The sequence below is a fragment of the Berghia stephanieae genome, chromosome 9 (assembly GCF_034508935.2).
Source record: "Berghia stephanieae isolate SIO BIC M18660-M18661 chromosome 9, UCSD_Bste_1.3, whole genome shotgun sequence".
Taxonomy (NCBI): Eukaryota; Metazoa; Mollusca; class Gastropoda; order Nudibranchia; family Aeolidiidae; genus Berghia; species Berghia stephanieae.
This window is the reverse complement of record NC_088368.1, coordinates 16,989,839-17,012,916: the sequence shown is the minus strand read 5'-3', so window position 1 is coordinate 17,012,916 and position 23,078 is coordinate 16,989,839. Positions and strand designations below refer to the sequence as shown.

Genomic DNA, 23,078 nt, shown 5'->3' with positions numbered 1-23,078 from the left:
AACACTGCCTGCAGATACTTGTCACAGACACAATAACATAAGCAATCTTTCAGCGTTTCCAAATAAATATTCAGCAGATCATTTTCAGAGTAAAAAGATTGTTACAAGTTACAAGGGTAATTTTATTTTACAACACTACAATATATCTTCAAAGACTTCACCTCAAATTAAGAGACGAAAGACAAAAAAATCCAGAATCATGCAATCACCGAATTGTCTACTAAATGAAAGGGAAGGGAGAGAAGTTTTTTTTTTTTTGTTTTTAAGGGTTTTACGGCGCTTGCAACACATTTAGGTTATATCAGCGCCAATAAAAAGGAAGAAAATGGGATAGTAAAAAGTTCTAGAATTACAATTGAAGCATCCAAGAGAAAGTAAGACATAGGGGAACTGGGAACAAATAGGGATCAGATGTAGATTCCAAGAGCATATCACCAATGTACTTAGTTTGAGATCACCTATAAGTCTCATCCGGACACAAGAACAAAATCCAACAAAGAGGAACACACTCAAATGCTTACATTATACATTAAAAAATAACAAATATACTAATACATAACAGAGAGATGATTTACAAGGAAAAAAATATCATCTCCCAAAAAAATAACTATGCATTTGACTGTTTCCTTCCCAGCTAGGACTCCGACCAGGGCCAGGAAAAAAAACAAAGTAATCTCATTCCAAGACAAAGACAGAAAGCATGTTGGAAAACAGATATAAGGGGATAGAAGACACAGTGTGTACCTCCCTGCCCGCTATGGGAGGTCAGGATCCCCACCCAGGGAAGGGAGAGAAGAAGAGAACAAAAATGAAAAAACAAAAGAAAAAGAACAACGGGAGGAGAAGTATAAGCAATGAGGGGAGAGGCAGGGGAAGAAAGAAACAAATGAAGAAAAGAAAGACAGGAGAGAAGAAAAAAAGAGAGATATCACCCCAAAAGGTAAAAGAGCAAGAGCAATGTCCTTTTCATGTACAGATTTATAAATCATTAGCTGTATGTGGTGGATTATCTTTATAATAAAGGCATACGACAATAGTTATATCATATTTAGCAATTGTTGATAATGAATGACATTCATCCATCAAAACCCTCTTCATTAACATGACTACATGTACACAATGGATGAGCAAGGAAAGCAACATTCTACTGTACATCAAATCACACAAGCATTTGAATCAGAGTAAAGGGAATGGTACAGCTACAGAAGTTTAACTTCAGTGTAAGAAATCAACAAGCTCAATGCAGCTGGTAGCTACAATGTCCTTTTTCCATTGGAAAAAAAAAAAAAAGGTGATTGTAAACTGACAAGTACAGTTCAACTATCTTTCCTGAAGTCAGCAGTGTGGAAGAGCGATAGATCTTAGATAACTGTCGTTCGTCAACACTGTGATATATAACCAGTAACATCCACTCCATTTGGCATTGCTGATCAAACCAAACTTTACAATCAACATTATTATTTTTAGTTTTTTGGACACCAAGCAACAATATTTGCATTTTCCTTTTTCATCAAGTTCATCAACTGTAGCTGTACTAAACTCTTTATTCTCATTCATTTGTTAAGCATCGTTGCCTGCTCCTTCATTCAAGGCTTGGTCTAGAATAAAAGGAGCTATTAACCAAACACCACTCTGTGTAATAATACATATTTCCACAACTAACTCTTTCCTGGTCCACATCGCTGCTAAAACAAACAATGTTCCCTTCATATTTCTGAAAACCGAACTGTAAAACAATTTCCTCGTCATACTATCTGAACCAAATTTAAAAGAACACGACTAGAAGCGTGGAATAAAATCTGACCATAGTTTTTGACGAGAATTCACAGCAGGTAGTTCACACAAAAACCATATATATCCATTTCTCCTTTCCGACTCAAATCGATTTTTTTCCCATTCATTTCAATTTCTCACTGGGTAAAAGAAAAATAATCTTGACAATTATTTAAAAACTGATTCCAGAAATGAAGCATGGTATGAGACATTTCAAGATTCAGTCACTTTAGTGGGTGAATTGAACAAGTTGTTGGGAAATGTTCTTTTCTTTAACTCCAATACGTCATATGTGACGGATTTTTGTCACTGCAGTATGGATACTGTATGGTCACATTAAGATTCTAGTGGTTGTATTTTTCTAAGAGATTAAATAGTGTCCTTGGTAAAATTACTGACAATGCTATTTCCATCAGATTATCTGTAGTATAGGAAAAGCAAGGCAAAGTAAAGCCTCTATTTTGGAAAGATGGTTGCTCCAATCACAAGTTCATTTTTCACTATCGTTATTACATTTGTTCTCAATTGCCTTATTTTCAAAACAGCATGTTCAAAATTCTATGTCTAAGAATGGTTTAGAAAGGTCAAGTCCGTGAGTTATGTCTATTCCGGTATAGGGGCCTGATCAGTTCCACTTATTTTTTGGAAGACCCTGTTTCAGATTTCTTGTTACCATTATCACTATTGGTTGTAGTTGACGATGAAGATGTTTTTCCACCAGTGGCTGCAGTGTTGTTGCTAGATGATACAGCTGGAGCCCTAGAGTTACTGCTGGCACTAAAATCAATTTTGACACTGGTGCCCACCAAGCCTGGATTAGATACCATGGGCAAAGGAGGCTTCTTCTCATCTTTTTTGACTGTACTGGTGGTAGACATGGAAACAGTAGATGAACTGCTGGTGCTCGCAACACTACCTGCTGGTTTGGAGTTGGGATTGGGATTATTGGTTCCAGGCTTGGAGTTGGCTGGTGTAGCTGTGCTGCTACTAGCCTTGTTGTTGAGGAAGTTAGCAGCATGGGTCAGGAGAGCCTGTCTCTGTTGAGCTTGCTGGGCTTTCAAGTTGCTGGGTAAGTTGTTTCCACTAGGTGGGCCTGGATAAGAGCCAGGCGGTTTGTTGTTATTTGGTGGTTGGGGTGGTGGTGGTCCACGAGGTCCACCAGACATGGCATTAGGAAACGATGGTGGCAGCTGACCACCTTGTCGACTTGGTGGTGGAGGTCCATCTCTGTTACCTGCTTGGGGCCCAGGAGGCCCACCACCAGGACCACCAAATCCACCACCATCAGGCATTCCTTTGTTGTTAGGTGGGAATCCCCTGTGTTGGTTGTTGTTGGGGTGGTTGGCTCCTCCACCTTGGTGATGCAGGCCGAGTTGAGAGCCTACTGTCTGAGATATGACGCTGGCTGCATTAAGAATCATGCTGCTGAGGATATTGGTGTTGCCTAAATTCATGTTGCCTAGGTTGACTCCAGCTGGGGGACCGGGTTGATTTTGGGCAGGACCAGGAGGGCCACTGCCATGCTTGTTGGGCCCCTGGGGTCCACTCATATTTGAGGGCGGACCACGAGGTCCAGAAGTTTGCGGGCTGCCAGGACGCTGGATGGGGTTGGGAAATGGATGTCTGTGTCCTGGTGGTCCTTGCATGGGTCCATTTCCTCTTGGAGGCATGTTACCACCCATCATCATTTGAGGTCTTATATTGTCTGTAGAAAAAAAAAAAAAAGAAGAAAAGAAATGAAAAAAATATGGGATTGTACATGATCCGGACAAACTTGGCAGAAATTATGGAATAAATAGTATGGTTGGTTAAATTTTGTAGGGAAATGAAAAAAGGTACTAAATTTTTTTTTATAGATTTACAATTAAAAGCACAAGAGAAGAAAAAAAGACAAAGGGGAAGGGTTCAGATAGGGACCAGATGTAGATTCAAAAAGCATACCATCAATGTACTTAGTTTGATTTCACCTAAAAGTCAAACTGAGACAAGCATGGAATCCCGATAACAGGAATACACTCAAATGTTTACAAGATATGTTAAATATAACTATAAGAGCATAACAGAGATTATTTACAAGGAAAAATATGTCACTTCGCAAAACTAACACTATACATATGACTGTTTCCCTCAGGACAAATCCAAGTCATCCTATTCCAAGACAAAAACAGAAACTCAGAAAACAGATATAATGGGATAGAAGACACAGCAGGTGACTTCCTGCCCACCATAGGAAGTTCAAAAGACCCCACCCAGTGGTTCAAGTAGGTAAAAGATGTAGATTCCAAGAGCATAGTTTGAGATAACCTAAGTCTCATCCAGACACAATCACAGGATCCCATTGAAAGGAACACTTAAATGCTTCCTTTTTTATATATCCAAAACCACAAATATTACAGTACATAACAGAGATTATTTACAAGAAAACATCTCTCCCCAAAAATCTATACTGCTATATATGTGACTTTTCCGGCCAGCCAATGAATCCCGTAAGGGACAAAACCAGGTCATCTCATTCCAAGACAAAGAAAGCAAGTTGAACACATATAGGGGAATACACAAAACACACACAAGTTTATACCGAAATCATCACATCAGACCATTTTGTAATTTGCACTTTATCATATCTAGCTGATTGCAGCATGCAATGAATGCGAGACGTAATTATTTGCCTAAGGAAAAACAGTAGTCGCTGATGCAGACCTGCCTACTTGCAAATTTAAAAATTCGTTTTTCGGAAATAAATACTGTAGTCATCAGTTAACATTATAGATCAACAATTTACCCTCACTACAAAACCCTTTAAACTATGTGGTCTGGCATCAACTTCCATTTTCAATAAGCTTTAATGATTTGAGATGCTCATGAAGTTCTGAAACTGGAGCTGAAATTTTGTAATTCTATGAATTTTTCGCAACAGTAGGCAGGTCTGCTGTGTCTGGAAACGCGTTTCACTGATCAAGTTACAGGTGAAGAGAAATGAAACTTAGTTCAAAGAAGGTTATTAGCTAGTTGACTAAAATAAAATAACATTTTCAAAAGTTTACCACTCAAATTCTGGCTTTAAAAAATTAATCTGGAGAACAAAAAATTTCATTCCAAAATATCTTGTTCATACCTATGAAATCTATACGAGTGACAGGTTTGCTCTACCCAATATCAAATAAACTATGGGAGACTTCAAATTATAGCAAACATATATATAAACAAAACAAAACACAAATCCACTTATACAGATACTTACTAGAATGGGAAGCAGTATTCTGGGCAGTGAATGTAGCCGACTGGATGGGTTGCTGACTGGAGGGAGTGTTGCTATTCATATTGCCACTTGAACTAGCACTGACAGAACCACTATACTTTGACCCACCAGAGAAGTTGGGTGCATTGGGGTTGGGGAAGCGAGACTGGGTAGGTGGGCCAGATGGGCCAGGAGGGCCACTGCTGCGGATAACACTGGAGCTTGTCTGTTGATTGACAGATGAGCTTGGAGTGGATGATGGGAAAGATGAGGATGGCATTCCTGCAGCAGACGATGCCGTACCTCCAGCACCTACTTTGTTGGAGTTATTAATGCCACCACTACCACTTCCGGTGTCCATAGGGTGGTGAGGTTGATGGTGGTGAGGGTGTTGGTGGTGAGAGAAGCTGGTATTCGATCCCTTCATGCTATTTGTGGCTGTTGTAGTGGTGTTGAAGCTGGAACTACCACCCACTGGTAGTGAAGACACTCCCATACTGCTGCTCATGCTATTGTTGACTGGTTGCTGTGACTGCTGTGGTGGCTTCATTACACTGTGCTGATTCTGATTATTGAAGATATGACTGCTGCTACCACCACTTCCGCTGTTGCCAGAGCTAATGAAAATGTTTGATTGAAGGCTACTTTGTGGAGGAGATTTTATCTGAAGAATAAAAAAAAAAGAAAAAGTTTTGTTCATCTTGGGCATTATCTCATTGCTGCGAAATGGAACTTTTTTTTTTTTTAAATGACTCTTTTAATCTTTTTTTTTTATAGTATTGGCAGCAAGAATATTGGGAACACATTCGGAGAACAACATTAAATCTTGAATCAAATTGGACATTCACTTGTGCGTTCAGGGATATGAATCCATTGCCTTTTTTGTATTGAATGGAAAAGAAAGGTGCTGTTGCTCTCCCTGTGGCCCTAAGTGTTTTTGACCTGTCTTACATTCATGACCCCTCTACCAGTACCAGCATGAGAGGCAGCTAGGCGCAGTGATAGCCTGCTACTCTTACCCCCTCACACACACATTTAAACAAAGTGGAAATGAAATGGCATGTCAATGGTAAGTTGTCTACACCCACCCCCCTTATCGTCGTGATGAAAATTCAGTCTGTTCCAAAGCACCAACACATGAGCGAGAACACCTCGCCTGCATGATTCTACAGCCCCACCTCCCCCTCTTTCCTCCCTTGTCACCTTGCAGTCACCGTTGTCAACCTTTTCCAGTCTGTGCGATTGTGGTGTTGGCCAAGCCCAAGTGTAGTGATTGAAGTGTTTGCCTACCCTTCACCCCCAACCCACCCTCATTTTATACTTAGGCTCTTTGTTTAATATTGCCGGCCTACATGTGGCCACCTTTCCGAATTTTTGAAGAAAAATAGAGAAAAAGGGAAGGTGCTCTCAAGTTGTTTCGGTTTAAAGAAAGTCCTGCTTAGAAGTATTTCGGTTAATGGTAAGAATTAGTACAAATAAAATGAAGAAACTAGTACAATTTATTAAATTCTTTGCTGTTTAAGGTATTTTTCGGTTTAGCTTCTTTGAAACACAGAATCAATATTCTGCAGTTATAGGTGCTATTTTCAGACCACCTTCAAGCACCATGGACAAAAACAACCGAGTCTGTGAAATACTCCACAAATTACCATGAAGAACTTAAACTCAAACTTTCCCATTAGTGGTGACTTTAATCTTCCTGATATTGACTGGGAGAACGAACATCAACAAACCAACACTATAATAAACTAACGTTTCCTGGAAACAAGTATGGACCTTTATCAACAGCAAATGATTAGCCTTGACGATTTTCGTCTAATTTAGTCTTGACGATTTTTTCTAATTGAGTCTAGGCGATTTTTTTAAAAAGGACAGATTTATTAAAGTTATTGGTCTTACAACCGTGGTAAAGTAATATAAAAGGAACTGATTCAGGGTTGCACATAAGAAGATCCTACCTGTGTACTGCGAGCCATTCCTAGATTATGCTGATGCTGCTGTGCATGTGGTTGCATTGATTGTTGATGACCAGGTCCACTATGCCCCATGTGTTGCTGTTGAAGTGGTGGCTGTTGCTGGGGAAGGTGTGAGCTACTGCCACCAGGATGATGGTGGGGATGATGATGATGTTGAGGATGGGGGTGATGTGGTGGCTGTGGGTGTTGTTGTTGCTGTTGAGGTACAGCTGGGGCAGCAACCACTCCACCAAAATGAGAAGTTGGTTTATTGGCAGTAGCAACTGCTGCCGGTGGTCCAAGAATATGTTGCTGAGGGGCTGGTGCAGCAGCGGCTGGAGGCAAACTGGGTCCCCCATGGCCATGATGACTGTGTCCTGTGTGGTGCAGAGTCATGTTGGCAGGGGTGCCATGATGTGGACCAGCAGACTCGGCAGGCTGGAGGGTCAAACCAAGACCATGGTTCTGGCTTCCAAAAGCTGTTTGTACAGGGAACTGATGACCGCTGGTCACTTGTTGAATAGGACCCTAGGAAATAAACAAATTGTATCATTAATGAAAGAAAAAGAAGAAGAAAAAAGAAGAAGAAAAAAAAAGAAAAATGTAGCCCTTATCAAAAGCCTGGAGAGAAAAAAAACAACTTCCCAAATATAATACATTACAAAATATATTGCAGCTTGATAGACAGCATTTTAATATGAACCAATTTTTTTTCTTTAAAAATATTGTTTTGGGAGATTTTTAAGGCAAAAAGAAAAAATAGACTTTACAACTTACTCCAACTTGAATAGCAGAGCTGGGCTGCTGGGTTTGGAAATAGCTAACTGCTTGCGCTGGATGGAAAATAGAAGAACTAGCAGCTTGCACTGGTGTCCTGGTTTGTAACAGCTGCGACCCAATTATCTGTGAACTGTTCAAATTCTGACTTGGGGGCTGGCTTCCACCAATCAGCTGACTATGAGCGGCAGCAGGAGCAGGCTGGAACAGATGTGGGTGGGGGTCATAATAAAACAGCTGCTGGGATTGGGTACTGCCAAGACCACTGTAGATCTGACTGTGGCCAATATTTTTGCCAAGGGGATCTGAAGAGAAAATGTATAAAAAACGTGAGATAGGGACAGTGTAGAATTTAATGAACAGTAATTATTTTTAGACAGAATTTTGAATAGATAATATTCCCCTAGAAAAAAAGAAAAGAAAAGAAGACCCCAGATAAACTAGGTGTCAGCCGCATTGTACTGCCACACGTGAGCAAGAGTGATGAAGTCATAGAAGAAGAAAAAATGCTAACAACAGGACTCAAACTGGAATCCTGTTGTTCATGCAATGCCATCTTCCCCCTATACATAAAAGAATGGAGCCAGAGATTATCCCAGTTCCCATGGTGTTAGCAACCATAGCTTGCTAACCATGGACCAAGATGTTAGTCTATAAAATAAGTACTTTCCCTCAGATCAGGCATTCTAGGAGCTCTGTATCCACTCATTACTAAGTTCTATGAATTGAGAAGAAACGGAAGGAAGGAAGCGTAAAACAAATCAAACAAAAATAAGAAAGAGATACTTCTTTCCACAACTAAATTTTTTTTTACCTGCATTGAAACTGGATCCAAGTCCTTGAGGGGCTCCAGCATGAGAAGGCCCGCCCTGTGCCTTGATATTGGAGGACATCAATGTAGAAGAGGCAGATGACACCATGATAGTGTTAGGCTGGGCAGGTGGTGGGCCAGGGACAGCTGCAGCAGCAGGTTGTGCTGCAAACCCATGACCTGCAGCTGGGTTACGCTGCTGGAAGGCTGCAAGCTGGGATGATGGGAAAAGCTCTGCAGGTTGGGTGGGCGTAGACGGTACAATAAAACTGGGTTGGCTAAATGTTTGTTGTGTTTGCGCCGCTGCCATAGGGGGCTGGTGATGTTGGCCTCCAAGTCCATGACCTTGACCTTGGGTCAGACTAAAACTAAAGCCTGGCTGGGTGTACTGTAATCGCCGTCGTCGTTGAGGGGGAAGATGATAGGGGTGGGGTGGAAATTTAAAAGGCTTAAATTACAAATTGTGATATATAATTTCTTCTTCGAATATGAAATTGTTAATCAGGTATTTCCTTCCCCTTGAAAAGTTTTTACCATGAAAAGGATATACCAGATTTCAATTTTTCAGTTGATAACTGATAAGTCTTAATTAAATGATCATTAATGTTTTTAAAGAGAGGGGGAGAGATAGAGAGATAGATAGAGAGAAAGAGAGAGAGAGAAAGGTAAGAAAGAAAGAAAATAAATAAATTCTAACTCTAAGGTATCAATAACTCAAACCATAACCTTAGTAGCAAAGCCACAGAAAAAAAAAACACATTAAGCGTTTTCTCTTCCCTTGAGCAGGTGAGGGGTCTCATTTGTATAGGTGCAGGTTTGAATCTGTAAAAACCGATTTAATCTGTTTAAGTGACAGGTCTATGACAATCAACCAATACTCACCCTTTGCTCCTGAGGCACAAACTGCGATCCAATTGGTATTTGGAAAGCAGGTTGATTGGCTAGTACAATAGGTGGACTAGCCACAGAAGGCATTGGACCTGTAATTGCTGAAGACAGGACTGAAGTACTGATGATCTCATTGCTTTCACCAACTTGGAGCTGTTGAGGTCGGACCTGGTGGAAATAGAATTATAAAATGTTTATCTACTTATCACAAAGATAGCAATGTCTAAAATAAAAACCATCTAGAACAATGTCAACGTTTCTGCATTTTGAGGAATGATTCTCAAATGACCATGTACAATTTATAACTAAGGTTAATGCTAACTCGAGTTGAAGTGAAAAGAATAGAATTGGAATTTTAATTCAAGCATGTAAAATGTATGAGTTGCTAACACTATATTTCATGCTGAGAAGTATTTATTCTACGCTCCTAATAGATAAACCCAGTAAAGATTCCCCCCGCAAATAATTATGCATTTATAAGGACCTGTAATAAATCAACAAACCAGAATTGGGTTATATTTTCTGTCTATTAGTAACCAATAGTAGAAAAAGAAAAATGAGGAGTAAGATTTATGTCACTGCAGATCTACTAAAACTGCATTGAACATTGGGGGTATCTTGCATACCATTTCATTTTGTTCCAACCACAGAAGTATATCACGATGTCGCATGTTAGAACTTGAAGTTAAAAGATAGAATGATTAAACAACTAATTTCAAGTAGAGCAATCACCCCCATCCCTCCCTCCCCATTCAAAGAAAAAGTGTTCATGAGCTATTTGATCCTAAAAGTAAATAAGTGAACTGTTTTCAGTGTAAATATGACTGTAGATCACACTGATTTGATTGCCCGTGTTCACAAACTATTTTAAGAGGAAAAAAAGAGTTGTCACCTGTACTTAAGTTTGTGTTAAAAGAGTTCAATAACGTTGCATTTGCTATGGTCTCTCATATTTAATTGGGGGGGGGGGGGGGGGGGGGGGGGGGGGGGGGGGGTGAGAAGAGGGATCATAGTGTTTTTTTTTTAAATCCACTTCCAAGTATTCAAAATACCAACTTTAATACAAGAAAGAGTAAAAGTTGCTTTGAACAAGGGCATCATTTTAACCCAAAAAAAGTGCAACTAGAAAATACAGGCCTGTAAATGGTTGGTGAAAAAATTGTCAGAACTTTCTGAACACGCGAAAATAGACCAACAGGACAAAAATATGGATTAATTAATAAACACAACACAGATATAATAATAATAATGCTGAAAACTTATATAGCGCTATAACTCCGAGACACCAGACTCAAAGCGCTTAAATTACAAATTACTTTGGCTGAAACATAATCATTTACACACACAAGCACACACACACAACACAAACCAAACCTATCTTGCTTCTCATACCATCTACTAAAATCGAAACATATGTTTTAAGCGAACGTTTAAAAATAGACAAAGATTCTTTTTCACGAATGCTCAGATATGACATATAAATTGACAAGTCAAATCCTGTCACTTTCCCTAACTCATTTATCATGTGCAACCCTCTCTCACAGTAGGCAGGCAGTGAATACATCCACGTCTAGCGGAGTGTGTAGGTGGTATGATAATATAGCTAACTGATAGACAGTCTAGTTTTGTTTTGTGTTTGATACAACAAATAAAAAATTTCTTTTTTCTTTTTTAAGTCAGCGTTCAAAACTGAATAAAATCTGATTTTTTTCGAGGAACGAAATAAAACTTTTATTTTCTTTTTTGTTGGTTCTGTTTTTTGACGTTATAAATTTTATTTTTACTATTAATTTTTTTTTTTTAAAATATCGTACTGTCGGAAATCCAACAATAGTCGGAAGATTTACAGGCCTGAAAATATAACTATGTGGTCCAGATGTACAGGTTGCGACCCTGTATCATGTAAAAATCAGAAGGTGACAGTATTGGAATCTATCCATCACCAACGATCAGACAAAATAAGCAGTGATAAACTATGATTCATGTATCACAACTCTTTTCTTCCACTGCTGAGGTTTCCCCTTCAGCGAGATGTGGCCGTAATGTTTTAAAAATATGATAAGCCATTTTCCTTTTTATTAAAGTATAGTAATTCACTTTGATTTCTCACCTTGCAGACATTTGAAGGTTCCATCATAGGCACAACCTTGTCATCCTGGTCTTGCACAACACCGCCACCAATGGCTTGGACAGCAGCTGCATCCACCACCTCTCCCATCATGGACTTTTCTGCTGGGTGAGGGGAGTGTTGTAAGCGTTGCAAGCCAGATGGGGAATGGGCTGACTTGTTCACTTGAGAAACTGAACCGATATCTTCCTCAAGATGGGATGGGGAGGGCGTCTCTGTTTGGACGTTCATCATGCCCACGCTAACATTAACCACATTGCTAACATCTGCTCTACCAAAGCTGTGGTGGTAACTTGGTGTCCCTGGTGCTGCCGGGGAGGCATTGCTGTTGTTGTTTGCAGCTGATGGTGGTGGTGGTGGGAGAGTCTCACTGGAGGTGCCGCTGGAGCTTGGTGTAATATTTGCTCTGAAGGAACAAAAAACAAAAACAAAATAAAAACCCAACCAAATTGTTTGTTCTTTTTTTAAAGGGTTTCAACAGCGCTTGGCGCTTGCAACACATTTAGGTCATATCAGCACCAGTAAAAAGGATAAAAATTGGACAGTAAATAAAAAAATTCCAAATGTACAATTAAAAGGACATTGAAGAAAAAAAAAAGACAAAAGAGGAATTGGTTCAAATAGGGAACAGATGTAGATTCCAAGAGCACAATTGGTGTACTTAGTTCGAAATCACCTAAAAGTCTCCCCCAAACACCAGCCCAAGATCCCACTAAGAGGTTTGTTTTTGTTTTTAGACCTGTAAATGTGCTCTATAAAAATTGACTGAAACTGAAACTCTTCGTAATTCGTCGTAGTGGAAAAATCCAAGGAATCGAAATGAATAGTAAACAGCAAACTCGCTTGAGCAAAACAATGGCAGAAAACTTAATTTGAATGGGAATTAATTAGGCTACTCACCATTGTTCCTTATAATTAGGTACCCAATCAGTGAAGAAACTAGAAACGGTCAACCATTTTGTTTACAATGTAAGGCAATTGAGATGTACTGTAGCAATCCCCAACTTTCGATTTGAAGGTGTCTACATAATGCACTTCCGGCTTTCGCATTTTACTTTTTTCATACTTTTACTTCCCTCCAGGTAAATGTGGTCAATTTTGGCTTAGACGAAGCAGTGAAATTTATCGCTCAGCGGCTCAGTTAAAATTGGCTACCATTGGGATCATGACAGGTTTGGAAAGTGAAAAAATAATTTCACGAAGGCCGTGTGAAAATACACTGGGATGTGCTCAGACACGGCAATTCTAAAAAGCGTCGCTTAAATTAAAATTAAATTGAGCTTTTATATAGCGCAATATCCACTTAACGTGCTGAAAGCGCTTTACAAGGGGTCCCTGGTCAACAGCAACATTTTAACATGTAGGACGAGACATGGCGCCTGTTAGGCGATATTACAATTTTTCGGACAAAGACAACGCTGTTAACGGCCAGGTACTCATTTTACACCTGAGTACGGTGAGAGAATGTGAGTAAAGAGTCTTTTCCAAGGACTCAACTATGCGTCGAGCGAGGCTCGAACCCAGGACCTTCCGATCCGAAAGCTAGTGTCATACCACTAGACCACATAGCCGCATAGCCTTGACAATATAGATAAAAACAGCCCATGAGCTATGCGTAGTAGTGTGGAACATTCCTAATTACTTTACGGTCATTCGACTACGATTCATGAATTCTTTCTTTCCTTTTTAAAAATATTTAAATTTGACAAATTGACTAATTTCAGTTAATTGACTGAGAATTTACAGGTCTATTTTTTGTTTTTAAGGGTTTTACGGCGCTTGCAACACAATTAAGTCATATCAGCTCCAGTAAAAGGATGAAAATTGGCTAGCAAAAATATTCTAGATGTACAATTAAAAGGACTTGAGCAAAAAGCAAGACAAAGGGGAATGGTACAAATAGGGAACATATGTAGATTCCAAGTGCACACTATCAGTCAACTTATTTTGAGACGACCTAAAAGTCTCATCCAGACACCAGCACAAAATCCCTCTAAGAGGAATACACTCAAATGTTTACAAATCATATGTTTAAAAAAAACAAAAAACTACATAACAGAGAGATGATTACCAAGGAAAAAAATATCATCTCTCAAAACTCTAACTATACATTCGACTGTATCCCTCCCATCCAAGGACTCTGGCCAGGACAAAACTAAGTAATCTCATTCCAAGTTAAAGACAGAAAGCTATTAGAAAACAGATACAGGGGGATAGAACCAGATTAAATTCAAAGAATCACTAAGAACACAACATTATAGAGATTAATGAACTGATTTCTGACAGGGTGCAATGTAACTCATGTGACATAACACCTCAGTTTTCAGAGAGCAGTTACAGTGATGCAATTTGATATGACCTGGACCTCACTTTAAGCCTTAACACGACATACTTCATGTAAGCCAAACTTGCATTGCCATTACTACGGGTGAAAACAGGTCTGTAGTTAACACTGCAAAGACCAAGTGAATTTTTAATTCAGAAAAGTGAGTGGAGCAGGCACTTATGTTGGTAACAACAAGATATGAAGTGAATAGAAAAGTGCCAGAAGACAATAGAGAATAAAAAATTTTTCGCGGCGGTGGTGGGGTTTGAACCTGCGACCTTATTGGTACGACAACTCCGCCTGGCAGGTGAGAGCGTGGCTCTACCGTGTGAGCTATCCACGAACACAAAATATTCGTTTCAAACTCAAAGTCATTACTAGATCCCTCTCTCACCCACTTCTTGAGACCGCCGATTCGTTCGTACACCACCATCGCGAATAATTTTGACCAGCAGTTAAGCCCAATAGCCAATATTCTCAACACAAACATATAACATAGAAACGATTGAGACATTGAGTATGCTCCGGTGTATGGGGTGAATTTTTAATTCAGAAAAGTGAGTGGAGCAGGCACTTATGTTGGTACAACAAGATATGAAGTGAATAGAAAAGTGCCAGAAGACAATAGAGAATGAAAAATTTTTTCGCGGCGGTGGTGGGGTTTGAACCTGCGACCTTATTGGTACGACAACTCCGCCTGGCAGGTGAGAGCGTGGCTCTACCGTGTGAGCTATCCACGAACACAAAATATTCGTTTCAAACTCAAAGTCATTACTAGATCCCTCTCTCACCCACTTCTTGAGACCGCCGATTCGTTCGTACACCACCATCGCGAATAATTTTGACCAGCAGTTAAGCCCAATAGCCAATATTCTCAACACAAACATATAACATAGAAACGATTGAGACATTGAGTATGCTCCGGTGTATGGGGTGAATTTTTAATTCAGAAAAGTGAGTGGAGCAGGCACTTATGTTGGTAACAACAAGATATGAAGTGAATAGAAAAGTGCCAGAAGACAATAGAGAATAAAAAATTTTTCGCGGCGGTGGTGGGGTTTGAACCTGCGACCTTATTGGTACGACAACTCCGCCTGGCAGGTGAGAGCGTGGCTCTACCGTGTGAGCTATCCACGAACACAAAATATTCGTTTCAAACTCAAAGTCATTACTAGATCCCTCTCTCACCCACTTCTTGAGACCGCCGATTCGTTCGTACACCACCATCGCGAATAATTTTGACCAGCAGTTAAGCCCAATAGCCAATATTCTCAACACAAACATATAACATAGAAACGATTGAGACATTGAGTATGCTCCGGTGTATGGGGTGAATTTTTAATTCAGAAAAGTGAGTGGAGCAGGCACTTATGTTGGTAACAACAAGATATGAAGTGAATAGAAAAGTGCCAGAAGACAATAGAGAATAAAAAATTTTTCGCGGCGGTGGTGGGGTTTGAACCTGCGACCTTATTGGTACGACAACTCCGCCTGGCAGGTGAGAGCGTGGCTCTACCGTGTGAGCTATCCACGAACACAAAATATTCGTTTCAAACTCAAAGTCATTACTAGATCCCTCTCTCACCCACTTCTTGAGACCGCCGATTCGTTCGTACACCACCATCGCGAATAATTTTGACCAGCAGTTAAGCCCAATAGCCAATATTCTCAACACAAACATATAACATAGAAACGATTGAGACATTGAGTATGCTCCGGTGTATGGGGTGAATTTTTAATTCAGAAAAGTGAGTGGAGCAGGCACTTATGTTGGTAACAACAAGATATGAAGTGAATAGAAAAGTGCCAGAAGACAATAGAGAATAAAAAATTTTTCGCGGCGGTGGTGGGGTTTGAACCTGCGACCTTATTGGTACGACAACTCCGCCTGGCAGGTGAGAGCGTGGCTCTACCGTGTGAGCTATCCACGAACACAAAATATTCGTTTCAAACTCAAAGTCATTACTAGATCCCTCTCTCACCCACTTCTTGAGACCGCCGATTCGTTCGTACACCACCATCGCGAATAATTTTGACCAGCAGTTAAGCCCAATAGCCAATATTCTCAACACAAACATATAACATAGAAACGATTGAGACATTGAGTATGCTCCGGTGTATGGGGTGAATTTTTAATTCAGAAAAGTGAGTGGAGCAGGCACTTATGTTGGTAACAACAAGATATGAAGTGAATAGAAAAGTGCCAGAAGACAATAGAGAATAAAAAATTTTTCGCGGCGGTGGTGGGGTTTGAACCTGCGACCTTATTGGTACGACAACTCCGCCTGGCAGGTGAGAGCGTGGCTCTACCGTGTGAGCTATCCACGAACACAAAATATTCGTTTCAAACTCAAAGTCATTACTAGATCCCTCTCTCACCCACTTCTTGAGACCGCCGATTCGTTCGTACACCACCATCGCGAATAATTTTGACCAGCAGTTAAGCCCAATAGCCAATATTCTCAACACAAACATATAACATAGAAACGATTGAGACATTGAGTATGCTCCGGTGTATGGGGTGAATTTTTAATTCAGAAAAGTGAGTGGAGCAGGCACTTATGTTGGTAACAACAAGATATGAAGTGAATAGAAAAGTGCCAGAAGACAATAGAGAATAAAAAATTTTTCGCGGCGGTGGTGGGGTTTGAACCTGCGACCTTATTGGTACGACAACTCCGCCTGGCAGGTGAGAGCGTGGCTCTACCGTGTGAGCTATCCACGAACACAAAATATTCGTTTCGGCTCTTAAAGACCAAGTGAGTAACAACCATACAAAACAAATTTGTCCATGTCAGAATTTTTCAATAGGACGATGAATTTGTTTCATTCTCAAAATAAAATACAAGATGACCAGGGATATCAACCATTAAAAAAAAAAATCCTATGCCATCAAAAATTACCAGCAACAACTCAACTTCATTGCCTCCAGTTGTATGATCAGGTCTTTTGCTTTTACAAACCAACAGAAGTCTATGACTAAGCAATAATGCATTCTAGGACCTTCCCTTCATTTTATCTTCTGTTTTTAAGAGCACATGCTTACACAAACTTTAACTTACTGCTCAAATGAAGAAGGTAAGGGATCCCAAAAGTTTTTCACAGAGGCAATCTTTGAGCTCAAGTCTTCAGTTGCTGGTGAGGTGGGTGATACAATTGGTCCAGATGATGAGACATGAATATTCTCACTGTGAACTGCAGCAGCCTCTACTTTGTCAGGAATTGGAGTGTGGTGATCAGCTAGGCTTTCGTCATAATTAAAATCCAATTGCAAAGATGATCCCTCTGTCTGCTCATCAAAATAAAATAAAAAATAAACAACTATTATTCAGGGCTGAAAATGACTGAATACAAAAAAGGAGGAAATGTTTTAACATTTAAAATCTATCTCCTTAGAGAATAGTATATGATCATACAGTGTCAAAAGTCACCATCCATCCCCATTTTTCACTTTAAATTTAAAAAATACTCGTACGTACGATTTGTTGGTATGATGTGGTGGTGGCTATAGTAGTTCTAGTGGTAGAGATATAGTTGTAGTATTCATGATAGGCTGTGATGGTGGTTTTAGTAGTGGTGTTGTGGTGGTGGTAGTAATTGTAGTGGGGGTAGGGATTGTGATGTGGTAGTGGTTGTAATGGAAGTGAGAGCGATGATGTGATGGTGGTTATAGCAGTGGAGGTAGGGATGATGCTGTAACGGTTGTCGCAGTTAGTGGTGGAAGGGATGATGATGTGGTGGTGGTTGTAGTAGTGGTGGTGATAGCAATGATCATGTGTTGGTGGTTGTAGTGGTGGTGATAGGGATTATGTGGTGGTGGTGGCTATAGTAGTGGTAGTGGTAAGAATGATGATGTGGTGTTTAGGGTAGTGGTGGTGGTAGGGATAGTGGGTGATGAGGTGGTGGTAGTAGGGAAGATGACGTGGTGATAGTTGTAATAGTAGCTGTGGTAGGGATGTTGATGTAGTGGTTGAGGGGCGTCTTTTTTTATTCATAGAAAAATTTGAAAAAGGCGGAATTTTAACGGTGGTGGGAGAAGATAATTCACCAGGAAGATTCTCAGGACTGATTATTGAACAAAATGTTAAATTCCCCATCCCTTAAATCTTACATTTACAATATATTTTAAATCGTTGCTTTTAAAAAAAAAGTAAGAGAGATCTACTGAAGACGAATTATCATTATTCAATTTTCTCTGTAAAAGAATCCAAACAAATCTAATCAAAATAAGAACAAAAAATAAAATAGATATGCCTATAACTCATACATAAACAAACATAACGCTCCCATTCCATACCTTTCCAAAGATAGAATCCTTGAAACTTGGTGGCATCTGAATTGGCTCCGGCTTACTATCAGATATGTCTTTGGTGATAATTACCTCACCATTTCTCTCATTTGGCAATGGCTCACTTGTGGCTGAGATAACCTTCTCTTCTCTAACCTTCATTGGCCTTTGAGGTTTAGGCAGTTCAACATTCGCATGTGGAATGTCCATCCTGATTTCTTCTGTTGTCTGTTTAAAAAAAAAAAAATAGATCAAAAATTGGTCAACCATTTCAAAATTTGATAAGCCAGCTATGAAATGTGACCTTATACCTGTTATTTTGCTCCAAAATATATAGTGCATGATATGACTTTAGATTTTAAAATGCGTGGTCCTAATCAATCTGTTAAAATGGAAAACCATGCTTTCAAATGACATCTTTGGAAAAAATTTTGAAAAGTTTTGCATGACAACTTGGTGACGGTCCTTTTACAAAAATAACTTTGATTAACTTTGAAATATGATTTTGATTTAAAATTTCTGATTACTGCAGCACTATAATTCTGAAATTGTAAATTTTTTCAAATATTTATGGGTGGCTGCCAAAAAACAACTGAAAGTCCAAGAAAATGGAATCCTGGATGTTGATATGGCTAACTAGATTAAGTAACCCTTTTTGAATAAAATACCAATCGATTTTTTTTTCTTTTCCAATATCTGCATGAGGGACAATGTTATTATTTTAGTACATCAAAGTATTGGGGTGGGGGAATGTCACAGAGGAAAATCAAATTTTGCTGGCTTCTCCTTAACAGCTCCAATGTCCTCTTGATATATTTTGTAAGACAAGCATACAAATTCAACAACAGTAACTCATGCCTCAAATTTTTAAAAAGTATTAATTTCATGTAGCTGAATTTCGTAGCTTTGACATGAGTTAACTGAAACAGGTGATCAAAAAACAAGTAAAAACATAAACAAAAGCAATATAGGGAGGTTAGAAATTTGCTATGAGAGTTATGATTTTAAAAATTAAATAAACAATCAACCAAAAGTAAATAAGTAGACTGAACGAGGGTGACAAAAGTGCATGCTATATTAAATTTTGAGAGGGAATTGGGGAAGGAGGGGGTAGGGGAGATTGTAGAAGTTTGGTTTTTGTTTCATTTTTCTCCAGGCCTTGTAGGTACCTTAAGCCCTGTATTGGAAGATGGAGGTGATGGCTGTGGCGGGATGGGAGTACCAGAGACTGCTGTGATGGTGAGCTTGTTATCAGCGCTGGGAGAGCTCCGTGTGGATGAAGAGGCAGAGTTAGGCTGGTGGTCACTTACATCTATACCACTATCATGTTGATCTCCCTTGTCGTGGTGTCCTTTGGGATTAGCAGTTGCTACAGAAGTTGGTGCTGCTGTCCCTCCAACTGCTACTACGGCATGCTGCTGTTGCTGCTGCGGTGGACTGGAAGTTGTATGAGGGGACTGTCCTGGCTGACTGCCCACAGCACCTGGCAATCGGAAAGGCTTGGACCAAGCATTAGGGATTGGGCTGGGAGCAGCTGTTGCTGACATGGATGACAGGCTGTTTGTCTTAGAGTTGATGATAATGGTGGTGCTTGGTGGTGACATGTCTGTTGCAGAGAAAGCAAGGAAATTTTTGTTTTTTTAAAGGAATAAAAGTTTTAAAAAAAATAAAATTGGCTTATCAAAGTTGTCTTTTTACCATAGTCTTGGCACTTTACGTTATCTATTACTACTATTGGACAATAAACATTAAATTATGATGTGCCAAAATGTCATTGCATTTCTTATATGACGAGTATATACAAAGGAATGATCTACTTCATTCACAAATTTGATAAAAACCAGTTGCTGTGCCATTTTTTCCCAGTTCTTGATGAGAAACTCAAGATGACTGATTTATGACCATGATGTCCATCCGCCATCTCTTGTTGCTATGCGTATGAGTCTCAGTTTATTCAATCAACATACAGCGCACAAACCGTTGAAAATTACACCAATTACCATACATTTCATTTAAACTAATTGAATGAATAATTAAGTAGTTCTATTTTTATTTCAAAATTTTATAAATAAATTTATAATAAATTTTGCCCACGTTATCGTCCAATAACAGAGAACTGAACACCCATAACCAACTTAAGTACTTGCCTATCGCCTGAAGCAATGAGCCCCAAATACATGGATGAAAGTTCAGAGGGATAAGTTTGTCTGAAAGAGATGCTATTTTAGAACAAGTAACTGCCACCTTAAACTTAACTGACCTAATAATGAGTTTAAATGTCAGCAGTCTATTATATAACCAGAATACTGGCATATGCCAGCAGACTTTCACTCATGTACACAGATCCTGAGCATTTGTAATAATTTTAACACAAACAATTGAAAAAAAAAAACAGCGTTGTCAGGTGTTGCGATGCAATTCCCTCATCAATGTCACAATATTGTGATAAACTTTCACATACTGTGAGGCTGACAGATTCAGTCAGCTGCTTGGCATGAGCTAAAAGTGGCTATGAGTCTATGGACTGCAGAGAGAAATCCACCTGAAACACTTTTCATGTTGCCTTTGGGGAGGGAATAAAAAATACTCCCCAAACCAAACATTTGGGACACAATCAGTCGTTACAAGTTCCCTATTTGCATCGTTTCAGTATTTTCAAAAGCTGTTTGAACTCCTTTTCTTTGTAAGTAAACAATGAAAATTAAGGAATGCTTGACATACTTTTTCATTACCAGGAAATAAAAAGTAAGGTGGATGGAATTGGCCAAAAGAATATTTTGATTGGTTAATGCTAGGCAACACTGAAATCACAAATTAACTGAAATTGTGACAATATTTCATACATTTTTATTGTCAAAACATATAATTTACTTTATAAAGTTTTGTACAAGCAAATCTAACATATCCAACATCTTACCTCCACCATCATCCAGCAAAAGGTCAGCAGCAGAGGAGGAGGCAGTAGCAGAATTATTGCCAGGCTCTAAAGATGAAGGGATGTTGTTGGCCAGCTCATTGTCCCATAATTCAATCTTAGGCATGACATTCTTACTCATCTCTTTCTCCTTTTCTCTCTGTTCCCTCTGCTTGGCAAGCCTTGGAGGCAACTTGCTACTTGCTTTCAGACCGATCCTGCTAGTTTTAGGACTCAGTCCTTTGGGCCTTGCCACAACCTAGTGCAGCATGAAGGAATAGGAATAATTGTGATAAAAATTTTGTCTTAACTCTCTCAAGTTCACCCTCATTGAAAATCGAACAAATTTGTTCGATTTTCCATGCATATGAACTCGAGAGAGTTAATAAATAAAGAATAAAAAGAAATGGTCACCTCAAAATTTTAAATCTAACATGAAAACAAAATATTTCAAAACACCAAAAAAAAAAAAAAAAATGTGCGCAAATTTCATTTTCTTTTTTAAAAACGTGATGATATTTGCATAAATTTATAAAATCTAACCATATAAACACCATCCAAATTCAATTCAGGATAACAGTGTATTTCATTTTATCAAACCCCAAAGTGATATGCAACCCTTCGATGGTTGACCATGGTGATCATCTTTATACAATGGTTGAGAATGATGATCATTTGTACGGAATCTGAATCATGCAAGCACTATTTGCATGCTTTTAGGAGTTATAAGGACACCAAAATACAGGTACAGGATAAAAATTAAGGGGGCCATGTACAAATCATAAAAATATTTGATCATAATGAGACAATTTACATGGAAAAGGAAGATAAATTTGACTGCTCCTCTCAACAAAGGTTCCAGCCTGGGGTATCAGGTAAGTGGATTATTGGGGAAGATTGATGATCGAGGACCGGATGAAACAAAGAACCTCAGCTACTATGCCAACACTGTATGACCTGACATGCTAGGCTTTATATAAAAAATCCTCCGTGCCAAAAATAATGTTTAAAGAAAAATAAAAACAAAAACAAAAAACAAACAAACAATATAAGGAGAAAAAAAAACCCACAGAAAAATAACATACAAACATGAAAAATCTAACCTTGTTAGCATGATCCTTTTTCTTTTGTTGATTAATAATATCCTTTTCAGATTTCTTCTGCTGTTCAGCCTCAACCTGCTTCTGCTTGAGCTTGCTCCTCTTGGAGGTGACCTCCTGGAAGCCATCATTCCTCTCATAAATGAAGTGAGGATCATCAGTTGTAACCTCTGGCTGGTCGTCAATTACCACAACACCTTTAACAGAAATACATATAAAATCAGTAAAACCGCTAACACTAATAAATTTTAAAAACAGGTCTATGAGAAAGAGAAGGAAAGGGTGGTGGATACAAGTTCAGGAAGCCATACACGTAACTTTATCAAAATAGGTACTAAACTTGACAACAGAAAAAATAATTGAGAGAAAATATTAAAATAAAACATGAAAATCAAGCCAAGTCAACTCCAATTAGAAATGAATAAACAGACTTTTTAAAATAATCACTGAGAATCAATAATGGGGGGAAAAAAAACAAAAAACAAAACAAAAACTTAACTTACTGGCATAATTATTAACATCAATATTTGCTAAAGCGTCTTCTTTTTCAGCCTTTGTAATTTTTGCAGAGGGCTCTGTGGTTTCTTGAGGCTTTTTTGAATTTTGTTTTCTGAAGAAAAAAAAAGTTTAATATCTCTGCATGCGTGGAAAATGACACACTGATCAGTCAACAGAAACAAAACCAACAATAGATTCAGCAACAATACATCATTGAAATAAAATGCTTTAAAAAAACAACAACAGATAATCAGTTCAAATTTTACCTTCACGTTTAAAAAAAGGATGTTTATTACTTCAAGATCAAATATTGGCCAATTAATTTGTTTTAATCTCTTTATCCAACCACTCTAATCTTTAAACCCTCCCATTCTTAAATATA

General features: G+C 38.8%; 1 protein-coding gene across 4 annotated transcripts in view; it reads right to left on the bottom strand.

The window, feature by feature from the left end:
• Positions 1-1,460: 1,460 nt before the first annotated feature.
• LOC144979804 (uncharacterized) overlaps positions 1,461-23,078 on the bottom strand; it is a 47,452-nt gene continuing 25,834 nt past the window's right edge. For 2 of the 4 annotated variants that reach the window (XM_078926906.1, XM_078926908.1), the window contains exons 25-37: positions 22,702-22,808; positions 22,202-22,395; positions 21,102-21,357; positions 19,354-19,790; positions 18,194-18,412; positions 16,959-17,185; positions 11,553-11,976; positions 9,437-9,610; positions 8,558-8,942; positions 7,744-8,048; positions 6,970-7,494; positions 5,015-5,675; positions 1,461-3,478 (exon numbers count right to left, since the gene is read on the bottom strand). In XM_078926906.1, the coding sequence (XP_078783032.1) occupies positions 2,409-3,478; positions 5,015-5,675; positions 6,970-7,494; positions 7,744-8,048; positions 8,558-8,942; positions 9,437-9,610; positions 11,553-11,976; positions 16,959-17,185; positions 18,194-18,412; positions 19,354-19,790; positions 21,102-21,357; positions 22,202-22,395; positions 22,702-22,808 (4,984 nt within the window). In that variant the 3' untranslated portion in view covers positions 1,461-2,408. The remainder of the gene's footprint in view (positions 3,479-5,014; positions 5,676-6,969; positions 7,495-7,743; positions 8,049-8,557; positions 8,943-9,436; positions 9,611-11,552; positions 11,977-16,958; positions 17,186-18,193; positions 18,413-19,353; positions 19,791-21,101; positions 21,358-22,201; positions 22,396-22,701; positions 22,809-23,078) is intronic. The other 2 variants (XM_078926909.1, XM_078926910.1) reach the window with 1 other exon arrangement.